Here is a 20,055-nt window from a genome sequence, read left to right on the forward strand (position 1 = left end):
AAAAGGCCAACGGGTTTGTGCCTGCAATTTGAGTATCACTAACTAAAGCTACTCAGAAAATTAATGAAGGAAGAAAAAGGTGGATGTGCGCTTACCTCTTTTACCACTCTGTAGTTATAGCTGCTGGTACTTTCATGCTTTTGTGACTTGTTATTCCCCTCCTAAGGAACAAAATGAACACAACCATGGTTGGTACAGCTTGTGGGTGGCTGCTGGATTGGCAGAATGGGTAGTACCCTTTATGGGAGTTTTGTACTGTTTTCCAACAGTCATGCTGGGTTTGTGCCCAACGCATCTCCTCACACTCAGCTCCTTTGGAAGAGGAGGCAAAGCCAGGCCATGGCTAGAGAACAGGTGCATTCCCAAGGGGATCTGTAGGGGAAACCTGGTGATCATTCACTCCCCAAGGAAGTCTCATCTACATAATACAGGGCAGCCCAAAGACATGGGTGAACCTTCACTTTGTAGCTTACTTCCTAGGACAACAGTGGTTACTTGGACTACTTGAAACAGATCTCTTAATAAAGCCCATCCCCTACTCTGTATTTCTATCCAAGAACAGGATAGGATGCTTCCTCATCTCAATTGGCGCACCTTTGCACTTGGGCAGCCTGACTTGTGTCTCACTCACCTCAGTTTTCTTATGCTCATTTTCACCAGATACACCATCTGTGATCTCATCCGGGCCCTGTCCTTTATAGACCCAGAGCTCAGACTTTTCCACAATGGACCGCAGTTGATCTAAGTCTTGTTTGATCTGTTTGTAGTTATCCACATCTTGGCTCGTAACCAGCAGTTGAACCTTAACGAATGAAATCTATTAGAAGCACACAGCAGCTTCTCAGACAGACAACACACACCTTGGCCAAGGGTGCTACCTGTTTGAAGGCTTGGAGGACCTCCTGCCTCTGACTGAAGTGCCGAAAGAGGAGCTGCAGGGCCCCGGACACCAGGGGCGGATAATCGTGCATTGTCAGGTGGAGCAAGACGCGGAGGAAGGTTCTACCACCATGATCGTCCAAGTCCAGTGGGGTGTTCTCCTCACTGCAGAGGCACACCAGAGCGGAGGGACCAGGTGAACAACAAACACCTCACTCGTGCACACCCCGGCCCAGACATTTCTAATACTCCCTTCCCTCTCACATGACTTCACACTGCATCAGCTCCCTTCACACTGCCATCTTGCTCTATCTTCAACTACACTGGCTAAGAAGGCAGAGGACAAGTAAGATGTTATCATTGTCAAATTTTAAACCAAAGTCCGTACCCTCCCAAACTAACAAGTCTTGTGCTACAACCAGATCCTGAGACAAAGATTAGAGTCTTCTCCTATTGGGCTCCATATGTGGGCCAAGAACTTCAAAAGGATGTTTCTCCTAAGTTATCATTTTATTTAAGATGCTGTGACTCAATGCTTATCAAATGATCTGTAGTGAAAGACCAGATCAAGCACTGAGATGGCACCACAGTGTCAAATGGCCATAAGGGTGGCCAAGCCATGACTCTCTGTTCTGTGTTTATTTTGTGTGACTGGTAACAAGCAGTGTTTAATGGACCCTGCCTTGAACAGTATTTCCACAAAGCAATTAAACTCATTCTGTTCTTCAAAGTGAGATTAATCAACACATTATCAGGGGTTATCTCAATATCTATGATAACTTGTCCACTACTGAAATAATTAAAAAATTAATGGGCATATCCTATATCAAATAGCCTACTGGATACCACTAGTACATTAATGTATCAGCATCTCTGTGGTGTTTACGATCAAATGCATGACGAACAGTGAGACCTTCATGGCTAACAAGAAAAAGGCTAACAAAAAAGCAGAATGGGGACTGCACACATGAATGCTACCTGCATGCTATATCCAAAAGGCAGGAAGAAGGCTCACCCTGTTCAGCATGAGGAACAAGGCTGGTGAGCTGAGCTATCTCATGGCACATGCAAGTGATGTCACGCTGAACTCAAAATACTCGTAAGTCTTAGAAAAACATTTCCCACCACAGTAAATGCATTAGCAACATACAGATATGTCATTAATTCAGATTTCACAAGTTTTACATTAAGTATGAAGGTAGATTGGTGACACTGTGATCCCAACAAACTGGGTCTTTGCAGTGTTCACATCCTTATGGAGTCCCCTTCGGCAGTGAGCTGGGCTTGGCCATGGGACTTGTTCTGGCCAATGGGACATTAGCAAGCACAGCACAAGCAGAGTGGCAATTAACGTCTGCACAGTGGTGGCTCGTCCTCTTTGATCGATAGATGCTCTTATAGCCACTAGGCTGTAAAAAAGCACAAACGTGGAGAGAGAGGGAGAGATCCCAGCCTCATATATATCCATGCCAAAGTGCCAGAAATGTGAGTAAAACAACTTTGATGTATCTGCGCCACTTATTTCTTCACTACAGCTACATGACAAACCTTCTAGCTTAGTCCCAGTCAGCCCGCAGAACTGTGCGAAACAAGGCGGTTGAACCTTAATCCCTAAAGTTTTTGAGGCAGGGTGGTGAGCAGTCACAGATGAGCAAACTGGGTGTGCTGACTGTAAGAAATGTGTGCATGGAGCAGTACAAACTTTTAGCAGTAGGTGTATGAGCTCACAATAAAAGTAATGTTTTAAGTCGAAGTTGAGCAACATGGTATTTCAAAGAGGAGCTCACATTAGCAACAATTAAAGAACAGATTGTGTCATCTTTGTTGTACTGACTGTAAAGAGTTCAGGAATAAAACCACGGCCCATCAGTGGAAGAAGCACAAGATGTTAGTAACCTCTCTATTCGGAGCCCCATTACTCTTTCTGGCCTTTCTTTTGAATCTATTTCTTCACTGTTTAAAAGTAATCTTATAATGTATGCATTTAGGACACCTCCTTAAATCCTTTCGGTCAGAGGAAGAAAGATCAATTGAGATATCTCTCTCTCTCTCTCTCTCTCTCTGTCTCTCTCTGTCTCTCTCTCTCTCTCTCTGTCTCTCTCTGTCTCTGTCTCTCTTTCTCCACTTAGGATAACTGTGACTTGAGTACTTAGAGCTCCAAAAAGAGCAGTAAAACAACCTGAGCAGAAAGACTAAATATTACTAGTATAGTCAAGGAAAAGCCTCTGAGAGTTACAGAAGCTGCTTTAAACAATGTAGAGTCCTCTACCAAAGAGTAACTGAAAATATACTTTCCTTCCTCCAAAGATGCCTTCTGCTTGCTCTTCAATGTGTTCAAAGTCAAGAGCACCTGGAAAAGTAGACAACAGCGTTTTAGACACATCAGTCTGAACACACACTGTTGGTAAATTTACCCCGAAGTTTTACCGAGGCAGCTGTTGGGGTAAGCCCCAAACCTTCTAAAATCAGGTACTTCAAAGCTATGGTGCCAGGCTAACGCACATAACACTGTCCAATCCCCCACATTCCTAACATTTTTCTCCTTCCTGAAGAAGAGTGACAGCTTTATTCCAAGAAAGTTTGGGGCTCAGCAGGGGTATTATTTCTATCACTACCCTTTCCCTTCCCTACTATTTCCTTGGTAGGCAAAAACTACCATGATTTAACGGGGGCATGGCAAATAAGGTTTCTTGGAGAGTTTCTGTTACTGTATTTCTTTTCTGAGTACTTGCTAGGTAACCTGAACACTAGAAACCTCAACTGGCTTCTGTCTCCAAGAGCGGAGGCAATAAGAACTACCTCTGAAGCAATGTGTCCTTTATTTTCTTGCCCCCAAAGAGTAAGTCGCAGGATCTCGTCTTTAACATGCAGTAATCCTCAAAACAGTTTGCATTCTATTCTTTTTCTAGAAGACACTGCTTGGGCCCCAGTTTTTGCTTTACCCAGGTCCCACTGTATGGCTGCAATCCCATTCTGGAATAACTAACCTGGTACATTACTTGGCCCTTCTTGGCTGCTGTTTCCGGAAGATGTTTCTGAAGTCTGGGAATTGCTTTCATCAAACTCCCGCTTAAATATACACAGGAGGCAGGAGATCCTATAATCCAACCTCACATTCAAAATAAACTAAAGATTCAAGTGGAAATGGAAACAGATTGGTTACATTAACATACCACCTTTAACACTTTGCCAAGCCACTGCACTCTGGCTGGGCCTGGTATCAGCTGTGTCAATTACCTTAAGCACTAATGAGCCAAATATTTGGCTTAGATTTCAATGGTTGTGTTAACAACACCAGACTTCCACAGAGCACATCAAGTCTGCCCACAGCTCCTCAGCTAACAGTATAAACTTCTGCATCCCGGCAATTAATTTAACAATTGCAACACTAAATCACTCATTCCCTGTTCCATCTTCTAGAAAATACAACTTCATTCTAGCAAGTACTAAAAGCCAACTCGGCATAACTCTGAGAAGAATGAAGCTGCTGCTTTGAATCTAAGAAAAGTGACAGGAAAATTTTGTTTTGTTTTAAACTTCAACCTATTAGGTTGGTTTACATTTCAATGTATTTCTGGTTATTTGCTCTGATTTAGATGCATACCCTGAGCTCCCTCTTTTTTGACTTCCTATATTCCCTTACCCTCTATTCCTGCAGTCACCTTTCCCATGATTATTACTAGAACTGGAAAAGACGGATCAACCAGTTGCCATTTACTTAAAGACCTTACTGACATCCCTTCCTTCCTCTCTCTTCTTGCCTCTGCTTAGACCACTTGGCCACCCTGCCCAATCTCAGGGATGTCACCTCTCCCAGATGGAGACAGATGTTTGGCTTTCCCCCAAGCTCTCTATGTTTCCAACTGACCGTAATACACCCAACTTGGTATCTTCTCAGAGCCTCAGACTCAGTATTACACAAAACTAACTCTGACGGCTACTTCAGGTGTCAACTTGAACAGGCTAAAGACCCAGAGAGCTGAAACGTGGGGCAAATACATGCAACTCTGGGTGAAATGATTATAGAGATGTTGAAAGATGTACAGAGAACAACTGTTGACAGCAATGTTTCATTTGTGTTATACTTTTTTTAACATTGTAAAATTATAGCAAGCTCACATGGCTGATGGAAGCAATTGTGTTAACAGGCAAAACTTGCTGACATAGAAATGAGACTGATTTTAAGAGCAAAGTTCATGTGGGGAAGAAGACATGGGACCCAGACTACAGCGAAGGGCCTGTCCTGGGTCTGAGACTCTCAGCCTCACTATAGCTCTCAGCTCCTCAACAACCTGTGCTCAGCCTGGGCTCCAGTAGGTAATTCTTATTCTCCAACAAGGTCATTTGCTCCTTACTGGGAAAACTTCTGTCAGATGTCTTAGGGTAAGACATGTACATGGTAGCTATGATGTATCCATTGTTTAAGTGGTCTACTGTCCCAAAGAGAATTTTATTTACTCCACTTGATTCATTTTCTCCTATTCTCTCTTGAACCTAACCTGTTTCCAAACTTATTCCCACTTCACAGTCTTTGAATTTGCTGTTCCATCTTGAAACTCTTCCTAGATAGCCTCAAGGCCAATCTCTGATTGCATCACCATACAAGAGAGGCCTTCTCTGATAATCCCATCCAGAAACAACAACCTACCCCCGCCCCCAGGGGCCCCCAAACCATCCTGACCCTTCTTTAAGTTCTAATGTCTCTTGGGACTGACTTTTAAATACACGCCTACGCTACATTTCCAAATGTACGTGCTTCAGGAGCAGGATTTAATCTCCTTGGTTCACTGCTGGCTCCCCAGTGCTCAGAGGGATTTGACACAGAATTGGTCTTAAGAAATATTTGCTCGAATGGATGAATGAATGGGAGAGCAAGAAAGGAGGGGAGAAATATTTTGCAAATTCAATGGAAGCCTGAATTAGGTTATGAACAGTAAGCAGGGAATTCAGCTATGGGTGAAGCATGGTGAACAAATTCTAAGCAAAGGCTGGATGCCATGGGTACAGATGAGGAGTCTAAAATGACAGAAAGTCAACATAACTACAGGGAGTCCTGGCATGACTGTACGGACAGGGATGAGATAACCAGGGGATGACAATGAAGGGATTAAGAGGACCCAGTTCATTAATGATATGAAGAGATAAGCTAAAATTTTTTCCATTTTATTCCCAGGGAGGCTTGCGCTCCATCAAAGAGAGGAGATCTGCACAATTCCCCGAGGGCATCCTCCATGCAACCTGCTCCATACCTGGAGTATTTCAATGATCTTCAACTTGGTGTCCATGACCATGATGTCCTCCTTCTCAGGCTCCACCTGCTTCACATTGCCTTCGGGGGCGGCAGCCATAGGAGTCATGGGCAAAAAGCCTCCTCCCCGGAGCACCACCTGGGTCATCAGTTCTCCAACTCCATGGATAGACCTCATGACATTACTGCCTGAAAGGGCCAGCACAGACCAAGGTCAGGACATCTACAGAGCGTGCTGTGACATCTGGCAGGGGCATGAGGTCTTTGAGATAAATTATTTAACATGCCCCTGTTTAACAACATACTCTCAGGACCCGGGGAAACTGAAAAAGTTTTTCCATAAAAAACTGAAGACTTCTGAGAGTAGTGGGAAGAACATGGGCTTTGACATCCCCAAAGGAGTATATTAATTCACTTGTTCATTTTATTAGTCACCAACTATGAGCTTGTTACTCTACACAAAGCTAAGCATTAACAAGACACAGCTCCCAGGGGTGCAAGCAAAAGTGATGCTGTGGGGTATATTATATTTATATTCTTTTCATGCTGTTTCCTTACATTTAAATGAGAAAAGCTCAATGACAGGATAAAATGGATGCAAAAAACAATGCAGCACAGAACTTAGCAAATCATGCAAGATGAGTCAATATAGCTTTTTTATTCTCTTCCAGCTACAGAAAGTTAAACGATACATGAGACCTACTGTGTGCTTATTCTGATTCTAAAACAGAGGAAGAAATAAACATACAAAGGCAGACATTTGTATTCACAAAGAATTCACAAAGTATTAAGAAATACCAAGATACAAGTCTGAATGGTATTTTAACATATACATATGTGAATATTATTATCAAGGGCCTTTGAATATGAAAGGCAATGACAGGGCATGTATTTTTGAGAGACAAACATTCAAAGTGCTAGGTCACTTTAAAATTGTTCCTTGAAATATGCGCACAGATACACACGAAGGCAAGACAGCCAAGTGTTAGTAGTCACTGACTCCCACCATGGGTATAGACAGTCCATGGACCCGCTCTTACAGCTATTCTCTATATTTGAAAATGATCATAATGAGGAGGCGGGAAGGAATGGACAAGGACAGACAAGGCATCACGCAATGAGGCACAACAGGGCGTGACAGGGAAGGCTGCGAGGGCATCTCTCAGATGTATGGGCACCATCAGATACTCACTCTTCAGCTTCTCCACATCATTGTTACCTTTATGCTCTTCTTCTTTTGCCATCTTGCTAATGGGGAAGATTGTCGTCACATGTACACAGTCTAGTATGGCCAGGAGGATCTTGGTTAATCGTAGAAGGTCAGAGAAGTTGTAGAAACCAAAGTATATGAGGTTCCTAGCCAAATTTACAACCTATTGTGTTCAAAAGGGAAGAAGATGGTACTAAATAAGCTGCACCCTTCGTTCCAAATGATGTTGACTTGTTAACACTTCAAATTTTCACCTTCTTTATAATGGGAAGGCTTGCAATTTTTGGTAACATTTATTTTGGGTTTAGTTTGCTTTGGTTTGGTTTTGAGATAGAGTTTTGAGATAGCTTTTGAGATGGAGTTCACAGTGAGACCTTATCTCAAGGCTGGCCTTGAATTCACTATGTAGTCAAAGCTGGCCTTGAATTCATGGCAATTCTCCCGCCTCAGCCTCCTGAGTGCTAGGATTATAGGCATGTATCACCAAGCCTAACACATTTGATTTTGTTTTAGAAGAGGGAAAAGAAATGAAAACATGCAAAGCTCCTCTGCAAAACTCCTCATCTGTTTTGATGTTTAGTTGGCAAAAAACTGAACTAAGCCCTAGGTATGCACAGTTTCCCAAGGGTAAGACTTGGCAGGCCAAGTAATACCCACCATACAGATGACAACAGCACAAGCCTCAGAAACATAACTCCCAAAAGGCAAAAGGGGTCACAGAAACACTTTAACTCAAAAGTAGTCAGGATTTATGTTGCTCAAATGATTAATCTATGGAAAATCCCATCCATGGACAGCCTGGTTCTCTCCTGTCACTTTTAATAGAAAGTACAGAACAAATGCAACGTTCTATCATTTTATACTATTAAATTTACTATCCGTATTTCTTTCAAGAGCCCGACTACTATTAGGCCAAATGAATGGTACCAGTTCTATTTTATTTAGGAACAAAACTGAATTGAATTCCTTTTTTTAAATTACAAAATTGGAGCATAATGATAAATATCACCACCTCCAAAATATTTCCTATTTACCCCATTGAAAAATGACAACCAAAAAGAAGATAAAACACATAGATCCTTTCATCATGTCTTACCTCAAATGTAAGTTTATTTTTCTCCTTATCAGAAAAAGGAAACCTCTGACACACAACATCTCTTAAATACTCCTCCACAAATTCCATGGTCTGAGCAAATCTCTCCTTAATTTCATCTTTGGATGCACCACTACTATCGTAGCTGAAAGAAATGGGGAAAGAGGACATAAAATGTCAGGCTCTTCCAAGAGAGGCTCTCCCTGGCTGCCTAACCGCAAAAGTCAACATCCTCCGATGCTTCCTGTCCCTGGACCCTTCTGTATTTTTCCCCCTCAGCACACACCATCTCGTACATATTTTAGTCATTCATCTTGTTTATTGCCTGTCTTTCCCCACTGGCACACAGATAGTTTTCTAGCTTGTTCACTAATGTTCTTGATCTTGGCAGACAGCACACATTCAAATATTCATAGAATGAAAGAAAGCAATAAACAAGAGACACAAAAACACAACCATACTTTCTTGAGGAATGAAATATTTGCTGGCCACTCAATTATAAGATTAAAGAAAAAAAAACCAACTTTCTTCTGGGATCTATGGGGCCATATGCAATTGATCTGCTACTGCACAGAGCATCACAAGCATGAGGTTTTAAGGTGCTGCAAGGTCTTAACTGGGGAAGGAGCCAGACTCACTCATCAATGGCAATCTCGGAGGGGATCTCTGACCAGAGGCGGGCGTATTTCACAGGAGTAACTTGTTCCTGAGGATCTCGGTCCACATGCATATGAAGCATGAGGCGACAGAATGATGCCCTGAGATCGTAGGGCAGGTTCTCGTCAGACATGCAGCGGAGAATGAGATCTACATCCAGCTGGCTTGATATTTCATTGATGGCCAGGTATTGGCGGTCCAGACACATCCTAGCAAAGAGGTTCAGCTGATACCTGCAGAAAGAAAAGCGATACAGGCTTCATGCCCCAGAAATCATTCAGGACCAATGGAACCACACAGCAGGGTAGCCTGAGCAGCCCCAACTTTCACAGTAGTGACTTTTGGCCATCTGAACTTAAATATCATCATCCCTAAATGATGTCTGTATATCAAAGTTTGGCTCTTGTATTAAGCAGATAAAGGGAAAGTTCACAGTATGCCAGATAGTACAGGTCAACAGCCAGTAGTGACATGTCTATCCATTTGCGTTATAACAGTAACATTACCACTGTGTTCTACTGTTTCCTTGCTTATCTTTTTAAACCTTTTCTTATTAATACATGTTAGCAGTACACAATGATTAGATTCATCATGGAAGTTGATACATGTACATAACCCACCTTAATTCTTTATTTTATCCCCTTTAATTGTCTAGTTCTAGCTCTTTAGTTGTATTTTTATGCAGTATGTATATTAAAGATCACACAGGAAATGTTAATGATATCATCCATATAAAACTTTTTCAGAAATTTTGAGTATTTGTAGGATCTCCTGAGGCTCTTCAGGCTCTCTGTAAGTTACTCCAATTCCTACACACACAAAAAATGTTTGATATACAAGAGTGGGCGACTTCTCGCTTTTCTTCCTCATCTGATTACAAGTGAACTTTATTAAGCTGAACTGGAATTGCTGAGGCTCTCTCATCCACCTGAGAGATTCACCAGGCATTAAAAGAATACACACCCTTGCAATATGAATTAGTAAGAAAGCCATAAGCTTTCAAACTGGCAAATTCTGGTTTCTGAATTTGAAATCCTCATGGTATTACCAACAACCATGATTTGAAAGTACCCTCGACCTCATTAGATACCAGTAAAATGCAATTTTAGATATTTTATATTACATTCAAAAGATTAAAAAAATTAAAAAGCATCACCATATTCAAATTGAGCAAAGACAGTTGGAAACAAAAGTTACTATCTACAACTGATGAGATTGTACTTTGAAACATCCAATATGGGATGATTTAGTAACTTTTAAAATCTGCCAGTCCAGCTCCTGACATGGAAAGGGAACTCCTGTCTATACAGGTAAACTTAAATGAGGATGCTTCCTGACATGAAGAATTCAATCGTGGTATATGATGGTATGTCAAACCTAGATAAAAACGTGGTATTTTAATAAAATAGAAAACTATTCAACAGTTAAAAGTAAGGAAATGGTCTACCTCTACTCACACTTATAATTTGAGAAACAATACTGAATAAGGTAAGGTTCAGATTATTTGTAGCATTTATATAAAAATTTTAGGAACTAAAAAATATTATATGTGATTTGCGGGTGCACACACACACAGTAGAATGTAAATACACAAAGAAACTGAAAGGATGAACATCACATGTGTGAACTGAAGGGAAAAGAGTAGAATACAGGAGGTAAGAAAAGACATTTTAAATAAGAAGTTTCATTCATTTTCTTAAAAAGAACTGAAATTGTTGCTTTACCTTCCCTTCCTTTCTCTTTTTAAAAACATGTATTGCCTCATTTCCCTCCTTTTCTTTTCTTTCCCTGCCTATCACTTCAGGTGGCAGGGCTAATAGGCATAGCACTAGGGTCAGGGACACACCGGGGACTCTGGCGACATGTAACGGGCACGAGTACACAGGTGAACAACCCGGCAACAACGGCAGCATAAGGAGTTAAAGTGGGAAGAGTGAGGGTTTCAGTAAACCCTAGGGGGTTGGAATAGAATTGGAAATTCAGGCTGTGTATCCCTCATTAGAAATGCTTGGGACCAGAGTATCAGATTTTGAGGCCTTTCAGATTTTGGAATATTTGCAGAGACTTTGCCCATATCAAATGTCCCTTATGGGAAAATTTTAAATGCTCCAAAACTTAAAGCTATATGAGCATCAAGCTGAGGCTCAAAAAGTTTCAGATTTCAATTTCAGTTTTTTGTACTAGGGATACTCCACCGGTATTAGTATAAAGCCAAGGCTTTTATTAATTTGCACAGATTATATACAAGTAGATAAAAATACAGATACATGAGCACACAGAGAGGCATTTTTTTCTAGGTCTGTCTGTAAAGGTTCTAGAAGACTGGGACTATTACTCTAGTTTGCAGATAAAGAAACTGGAGCATGAAGTCAAACTTTACCAAAGTCAAAACACTATTAGGAGGTCAGGGTTTGAACTCACAGTCTCACCCGAAAGCCGGACTCTTAACTACTGCAATATATATGTGCTGTGTTTCTTAAAGATAAACTGTTACCAGCGGCAGATTCAGGCTCACCTCCTTCCCAGGATCTAGACACACCCAGCTATCCACAGACCAAGCACTGATGACAATTTGCACTCTAAACTGAGAAGACACACATCTGTCTTTTTGCTAGACAACCTTATCAGATGAACTCTTGCGATTCCTGGCTGGTTGAGTAATCAAACAAGCAATATATTCCTCACAGCCACTCTTGTGGGATACCTTACGACGGTCTCCCAACTCACCTGTAGTAGCTGAGAACATCTCGGTCTTCCTTTTGTCCTTCCTTAGCGTCCTGTGCCAATTCCCTGACACTCTTACTACGAATCTCTTTGTTGCTGTCCCTCCAAAACAACCACACCTCTTCCTCGTCTTCTCCTGCCTCCAGAGCATTCTCTCCGGTAGAAACACCTTCAAATTCAAAACGAGAAAGAACCAACCTAGGAAAGAATAGGAGGGTAAATTCATTATTTTTAAATCCGCTGAAATCTAGCCTCCCTTCCACCCTGAAGACACACAGAAAGCCAGTTTTTTACTTCTCTCACTTGCTGAGTCACAAATGTCCAAGTGATGAACTTCTTCATATACTTTAACCCAATGGGTTTTCAACTAGGCTGATTCTGCTCACCTGAGGACATCTGGCAATATCTGGAGAGAGTTTTGCGTGTAACAACTGAAAGGAGGGAGTGTTATGGCCATTTCATAGGCAAAAGCCAGGGATGCTACTAAATATTCCACAACATACACAAAGAAATGGCCCGCCACAAAGAATTATTCACCCTCAAATGTCAAAATGCCAAGGCTGAGAAACACTGCATTAACGGAAGCCCCAAATTAAGTTATGTATCAGAAACAAACAAAAACACTACCTTGGACATAATCTTTTAAATCCTGCCCATATTATTGCACTATTCTTTATCAGGAAACTGCTCTTTTAATAAAAATGAATCACTACTATTACTACAACTTCTGTGGCCTGATACTGTCTGAATATTCTAACTCAAAACTCTTCCCAATATTGACTTAATATTAACACTGACTATCACAATTACATCTTTATCATTTTGTATTCATTATCACACTTCAAGAACTTTCAACTCTTAAAATTAAACTAAGGATGTGTCCAATGCTCCCTGGTGAGCTTGTATGATTTTTAAACTGGTAGGTAAAGGAAGAGATACCATGCTGTACAGAAGTCCACACAAAAAACAAAATCCCTCCATGAAGCAGGACTTGTAAAACGGACATCAAATGCCAGTCAAACTGAAAAAATGAAGGGGCTGTGTTTCATTACTCCTGAGACAGTCACCTACTGCACCACTTACTTTTCTTCTAACCGCCCCTCTTGACTTTCATTTTACCTCCCCAGACCCCACTCACTTGGTCTCAATGAGGATGTCTGCATTGGTGGGATTCAACACAGCTTTACAGATCAGTTCCTGGGTCACTGGGATGGATTTGTTCATGGAGACACAGAGGTCGGAGAGGTAATCTAAGAACCTACCCAAAACAGAAACAACACATTTTCTGTGAAGAGAACAGCGGTTCAGCTCATAGAGCAGGACTCTTCCTAACGCAGACAGGTCCCACATTCCTTTCATTCAAGTCAGGGACAATGGAGGCTTCAGGGCCAATGACCACAGCACCGTTAGAAATACAGACATCAGGGAGAGGATGAAAGAAAAAAGCAGAAGAGTAAATATGGCAGTGACTCTGGCCAGTGAAAAAGTGATAAGGTGAAACTGAGAAAGAAGAGAAGGCAAGAAAGAAGATCACATCAGGAAGAAATGGTGCCGACAGAGCGCAACCAGTGCGGCTGGAACCAGGCTCTGACGTCTGGCTGCCTGGGCCGGGTGGAACCCTGAAATGCTAACTATCTGTGTTCTGACATGGACTGTTATTTGGAGAAATTATTTAACCTCATTGTGCCTCAGTTTTCGAAAGAAAAAGATACAGCACAACTTCTCAGCACTGTCCTGAGGGTTAAATGAGATAACTCATGCAAAGTGCTCCCTTAGCTCACTACCTAGTATTTGACCAGACTCCATAAAATGGTGCTCATTTTTATGGCTTGCAATATATTTTGTTTGTTTGTTTTCCGGTACCGGTAATCAAACTCATGACCTCACGCTTGCCAGGCAGGCGCTGTGCCGCTGAGCTAAATCCCCAGCCCAATATTTATTTTTATAACAGCCCTGTCAACTCTCCAGTGGGATCACTCATGATGCCCATATTGTAAATTGCTTCATTTCAGGTAAAGTGCGTCTCAATCAGAAGCAGAACAGAAGACGGCAGAGATAGGTAGAGGACAAAGGGGAGGTGGGCAGACCTGTGTGAATAAGATACAGTGGGTAGAATTTACTAACGAGCCAGCCATGGTGGTACACACGTAGAAGCCCCTCAGAAGGCTAAAACAGGACTGTGACCGCTAGGTCAGCCCGGGGAACTTAGTGAGACTCTGCCTCAAAATGAAATAAAGCAGGCTGGGGATATAGCTCATCTCTACAGCACTTGCCTAACATGCATGAGGCACTGGTTTGAATACGCAGTACATGTACAGACAAAGAAATAATGTATAATAAAGCACTCAAGTAACAACTAAGTCTACAAAAGATTCCTAATGCTCAGTTTGGGGCAAGGGTGTTCTAATTGATATTCAGGAGGTGCTAAAACAAGAACAAGTGACCAACTGTGATTGTCATTTACTGGATATCTTCTACGTTCCAGGCACTTGAGGTATTTATTTTTACCTAAGTTTCATAATGACCTATTTAGCAGATGAGGAAATGCAGTCTTAGAACACCATGGTTATCAGTTGATAAACATAGGGTGAGGATTCTCTGTGGAGTCTCATTCCAATACTGTATTCTTGTCACTATGCATTCAAAAGCCACTGAGACCTGCCCAGAGAAAAGCTGCCACTGGCAACCGCAAGGAAAGCAAGCCTGGTAAGAAGCACCAGGACCAGCTAAGTCACTGCATCCTGAGTGCACAGGCCCTGTGCTCCCCAGTCAATGCGACAGGCGCCTCACCTCGGCTCCCTGTTCTTTCGCACCAGACTGACAAATGTGTCGATTTCCGCAGCAGTGATGTGCTTTTCCAGGAGTTTTCGATTATTGTGGAGCAGGGCAGTGATTGTGTCTTCAGCCAACACATCATAGCCAATTTGCTTCTGCATGAAGCCAAACTGCTTCGCTATGTACTCCTTTTCGGGAAAGGAAAAACCAGCAGGAAAAAAAAAAAAGACAGTGTGGTTAAAACTAAAACAAGAAAAGTACCGACACTCCTGATAAGAACTACCACTCAGCAGGCAAATTACAGCCCAGGACAACAGCTGCAAACTCTGTCACACCTTCATGTCACTAAACCTGCCACACAGTGTCACTAGGACAAATCTTGACCTTATGCAAAGATATGTTAAGTGTACAGTATAAATTTTACTCTAATGACTTATTGTTGAAAAGCTCAAAAGTTTTCATCAGCCCTGATTTTATTACTAATTAAAGAGAACTTCACTGCACCACACTCCTATGTGCAGTTGAATAAACACAGATGAAGCCTACCTAGACGTTTGGAACAATGTTACCCCATTTTGTTTTCTTTCCTGGGGTAGAAGTTCCTTTTCTAAAGTCAATGGGCAGTAGAAAAATGTCAGGAATGCCTAATCCAAGCAAGCGTATTCACAGGATCTAGGACTCTTCGTCTTCCCTCTTTTGGGATCAGATATCACAGTTTACAGAAAAAATCTGTGAACTCTAGGAAGCCTCTCATGAACAGTTGTTTGTTTCTAGTCAAATGTATTTCCCTGCCCTGGAAAGACTGTTTGCTTGTTCAAAGTTCAAATGGTCCTTAAAACCGGCTTTAACTTCTCTTCATTAATTCCAAAACCCTGGGAATGATTCAGGATTAATATGAGGGACATGGGCCACTTTTCAGCTGATACTTAGTAAGGAGGCATGTTTGGGAATTCATCAGCCTGCAGGGGATACTCCTCTGCCAACTAGCACAGAATCCATCAACAACTAACACGTTCAGTCCAACAGTAGTAAAAGGGACAGGCTTAGCTTCCTCATGTATGACGTTATGTTCTGGCACCCACTAGAGGCCCTGACATATCCTCATCCAATGAATGCAGACAGGAGCAAATCTCCTCTCTGGCGCTAGCCAGGAAGGGCACTAGTGCACCAGAGGAGGATCTAAAGCAGCGGCGGGGAATCCGTGCCACAGAGGCACATGGAACCCTCTCTGTAGCACGCAAACCAAGTCATCCCCGCAGCCAAGCACGGCATAACAGTTGTATAACATTTCTCTTTTCTAAACTGAAACCTCACCCCTCAGATGTAATTGCAGTGTTGGCACTCTGTGATAAATAAGTGGGTTTGGGTTGCAGTTTGGGCATTCAAGTCTCTAAGAGGTTCACCGTCATTGATCTAAAGCAACCACAGGCTGCTGACACGATCATACATCTAAAGTTTTACTTACGAGTCACACTGTCTTCCTGGCAACACAATAAAAACCTTTAACTACACAGGAAAGTTTAAAGACCAGAGAATGAAAATTAAGACAAATTTAACACTAAACTAGTCTCTATCCACTAAACAAATACATGTGCAGCATAATTACCGAGCAAAGCACAGGAATGAACTCCGGGAGGAAACCAACAATCCACTCCCATCCATTCTTCCTCCCTACCTGGTTCTTCCGGTAGTCTTGCTGCGAGTGCCTCAGGACTCGGTAGCAGAGCCGACAGATATGTCTGAAAGGAGCATGCCGCTGGTCCCCCAGCTCCTCCAAACGGAGCATTGGGCCGTCGCCACAGTCTGTGAATGGGGCCTGTAGTAACTTGAAGATCTGTTTGTGAAAATAGTGAAGACTGCCATCATTTGGTGTTTTTAAAGGAATACGACCTTAGGGGGAACTAGATTACACAGCAAAATTTCCCCATCCAAGCACATAACAGCCTGCAACTTGCACTCAGCCCATCTACTGAGACTGGGCACTCACTGACTCGTCCACCTGGACCTAACTCATCCTCAGAGACTTGAGAGGGAAGAGTTTACAGCAAAGAAGTAAAGAACACAATTGGAATAAGCAGGTTCTAGGTTGCATTCCTTTATTCTTTCAGGGATGGAGATGGAAGCAAAGCAGCATTGGTTCTAAGCCCTCAAAAAGAGTAGGAAGGCCTGATGAAGCCAGGTTTCAGGAACAGAAAGTAGAGCTTTCCAGCTGAGCCATCTGCACAGTTCCCCCCAGGTACATGCTAACACTGTGAACTGGGCAGACCTACAACTTCCAGAGGAAAGTTTTCTGGCCTTTGTAACAGTTTTTGAAGCCATTCTCCTTGCTTCCTAAGATCATATCCAATCCCTTTGGTACAAGACACTGACATCTGCTGCACCAACAATAATTCTTGACAAATAAAATGTCACTAAAGACCTCTCTCACAGTGTAATGCTATGGAAACATCCACCATCTTGTAAAATCTCAGAGCATATTTTCTAGGCTGCTTGATTTTGTCCTGGATTGTCAAGCCTAATAAGGTTAAAATAAATGGAATTCTGATACTCAACTAGGTCAGCTTGATCTTGGTTAACACTGCCTCGCTCTACAAATCATGGTCAAAGCAAGCTATTTTCTCACTAGAGAAATGCAGGGAACAACACTTTTCTCACAAGGGTGCTGTAAAAATGAATGAAGATAAGTCCCATAAATACAGTACCCTACGTAAGTGACTGGCCAGTGTTCCTGCTATGGAATCACATCATTTTGAATTGTTATTGTAGAAATGAGAATGGGCATTAAGCCAGAGGTCTAACTGGGACTCAACATATGAAACAGCTGGATAGGACCTACTTCTAGACTTCAAATCCTTGTTGAAACATGCATTTTGCCTATCACAATCTAATAGGCGAAAACCGTCCCAGATGCCGGTTCCCAGGGAGATCTATGAGATATGTAATTAATATGTTTCTTTGGGTGACAATGGTGTATCAACATAGGGTCACAGATTTTAACAAATGTTCCACACTGGTGCAGGATGCTGACAGTGAGGGAGCAGAGGTCACAGAAGAACTCTCTGTAACTTGCCTCTTAATTTTGTTATGAATTTAGAACTGATATGAAAATAAGTTCCATTAAAAAAAAACTCAATTGTCAAATCTTCCAATGGGAATCAGCCACGTTCCTCTATTAGGTAAGAGATCCCACAAATTTTTTGTAAAGCCAGCCACCAAACACATCACATCTCACTGACCTGCTTGAGAATGTTCTGTTCTCTCATCAGCTTCTGCCGTTCTCTGTTGGGCTTGGAAAACACCACTTCAAGCACGTCTTGGCCAGAGTTAGTACCACCGGTGACAAAGTAAACTAAGTCTTCCAGCAGCTTGGTAACCGACCTTAGAAGGGAAGAGGCTTTTAGAGACACAGTGCTTAATATACAACAGGCTGGGAGCTTCGCCTCAAAAGCCTGCAGGCCCTGTGGACCAGTCAAACAGGAGAAGACCTATTTTTCCCAATAGCGTTAAAATCCACAGCCAAGGTCAATTACCAAAAAGAGTGAAACACAGACCACAGACATTAAATTCCACCAAGGGGAATTCTAAACCCCTGATACCTAGTAAAATAATTGCAGGACCAAGTTAGCAGGTCAAGGGATACCTTTACAACGTTAGAGACTCTCAAAAAAGTGAACGCAAATTTATCTATTTCTACCCATGCATGGTGGTGCATGCCTATAACCCCAACATTCTGGAAGGCTAAGGCAGGAGGACCACAAATTCAAGCCCAATCTGGGCAATTTGGCAGCTTATCAAGACCCTGTCTCAAAATAAAAATATTTAAAAAGAGCTGTAGATGTAGCTCAGTGTAAAGACCCTGGGTTCACTCCCTACCACACACACACACACACACACACACACACACACACAATCTATTTCTGGAAAACAAAACAGAAAGCCTCCTACAGACGCTCAGACTACTACTGCTATGGTTGATACCTGGTGTCAATCTGAGAAGTTTAGAAGGTTAACTAAGTGACTCAGCAGGGGGCCAGGGTCCTTGTTTTGTAAACATCCTGAGCCTGTGCAAGAAAAGGGCATGGAGTTGGTGTGGGTGGATAGCTGGCATGCAAAATAAGAGAAGAAAAGAGGCTCCCCTACTTTTTTTGCTCTTGCTGCTTTTGCTGTCTTCTGCTGCCTGTGCCATACCACCCTGCCTTGGAGCCAGCGGACTATGGACTGATATCTCCATAAATTGTGAGCTAAATAAATCTTTCTTTCCTTAATTCTGGGTCGTGGGTATTTTGTCTCAGCAATGAGAGAAAAGTACCCAAGACAACTACTCTCTCAACTGTTCAGAGTCACCATTCGCTCACTACCCAAATGCACAGCAGAAGAGGCCCCCTGGTCCTGCACATACAAAAGCCTCACCTTCTCTCGTTCTGGGTGATGGTACCCTTCTCCAGCTTCCCAGCGATGGAGCCTAGCACCTTGCTGGCATCATTGGCGAAGTCTAGGTCCCGAACTTCAGCAGGAGAAACAGGAACTATGGCAAAGGCTTCCTTATCCTCCTTCACAGGAGAGGTGCCAATCTGAAATTCAAGGCGGTCTTTGTAGGGTAATCTCGGATTGGGAGAGTAAGACATTAATTGAATACTCCATTTATAGGCTATTGGGAAATCCAAAAAACTTAAGAGTTAAAATCAAAGTCTGTGGAAGTATGTACTCCAAACACAACAACCACTGTTACCTGTGGAAATTGGTATTACAGGGACTGGTGCGTTAGGAAAAGGGACACTACTATCATTTTATAGTTTAATTTGTCTGATGAAACATATAAGATTCTTATAATCAAAGAATATGTTTAGTAATAGAGAAAAAGTAAATATAATGAATGGTAATTATTGATTATAATCAGAGAGTATTATATAGACAGTTTCTCATTTCTTCAACTTTGCTATATGCCTGAAAATAAAGTAGAAGAAAAATCCAGTAATCTGTTCTATCACCACAAAAAAGATGGTAAGCATAATCTTCACTTCCAAAGGAAAATCTCACCTCTGTGTTTATGATTCTAGAGAAGAAGGGGAGAGAGGTAAAAAGGGGCTAGGGGGCTTGCTGGAAGCATGCTCTAATACACAGAGAAACAAAAAGGATTAGGGAAAATCAAATAGATATTTGATGAACCTCAAGGCACAAGCAAATATTTCCCTAGCCAAAATCATCCTTCAGATGCAAAACCAAGGAAGTGCTCAAGCACTAGAGTAGTAGCCACGGTTATTTCAAAAGCCTATGTTTGCTTCACCACATCCTTTGAAGAAAACTGTTTCATCCCATTCAAGCATTCAAGCTTGCCAAAGTCAGAGGGAAAGAGAGAGACAGAGACAGAGAGAAAGTTGGCGGGAAGCAGAGAGGAAAGGAGGGACTTCATTGTTCTATTTTCCCCATATATCCTCAAAGGAGCCGCTGCATTAGGTAGCATGTGACTGA

At 42.1% G+C, this 20,055-nt stretch overlaps 1 protein-coding gene across 7 annotated transcripts in view; it reads right to left on the minus strand.

The window, feature by feature from the left end:
* LOC102003352 (inositol 1,4,5-trisphosphate receptor type 1) overlaps positions 1 to 20,055 on the minus strand; it is a gene marked incomplete in the record, with an annotated part of 324,788 nt that overhangs the window by 150,778 nt on the left and 153,955 nt on the right. For 5 of the 7 annotated variants that reach the window (XM_013513713.1, XM_013513710.1, XM_013513714.1 and 2 more), the window contains 15 exon segments: positions 96 to 161; positions 632 to 802; positions 879 to 1,044; positions 3,175 to 3,229; positions 3,867 to 4,005; positions 6,129 to 6,316; positions 7,320 to 7,500; positions 8,434 to 8,575; positions 9,069 to 9,320; positions 11,815 to 12,009; positions 12,950 to 13,069; positions 14,602 to 14,774; positions 16,262 to 16,420; positions 17,823 to 17,964; positions 18,997 to 19,157. In XM_013513713.1, the coding sequence (XP_013369167.1) occupies positions 96 to 161; positions 632 to 802; positions 879 to 1,044; positions 3,175 to 3,229; positions 3,867 to 4,005; positions 6,129 to 6,316; positions 7,320 to 7,500; positions 8,434 to 8,575; positions 9,069 to 9,320; positions 11,815 to 12,009; positions 12,950 to 13,069; positions 14,602 to 14,774; positions 16,262 to 16,420; positions 17,823 to 17,964; positions 18,997 to 19,157 (2,310 nt within the window). 7 annotated transcript variants of the gene reach the window in all.

This window comes from Chinchilla lanigera, unplaced genomic scaffold (genome assembly GCF_000276665.1).
Source record: "Chinchilla lanigera isolate Chin_1 unplaced genomic scaffold, ChiLan1.0 scaffold00020, whole genome shotgun sequence".
In the NCBI taxonomy this organism is placed as follows: Eukaryota; Metazoa; Chordata; class Mammalia; order Rodentia; family Chinchillidae; genus Chinchilla; species Chinchilla lanigera.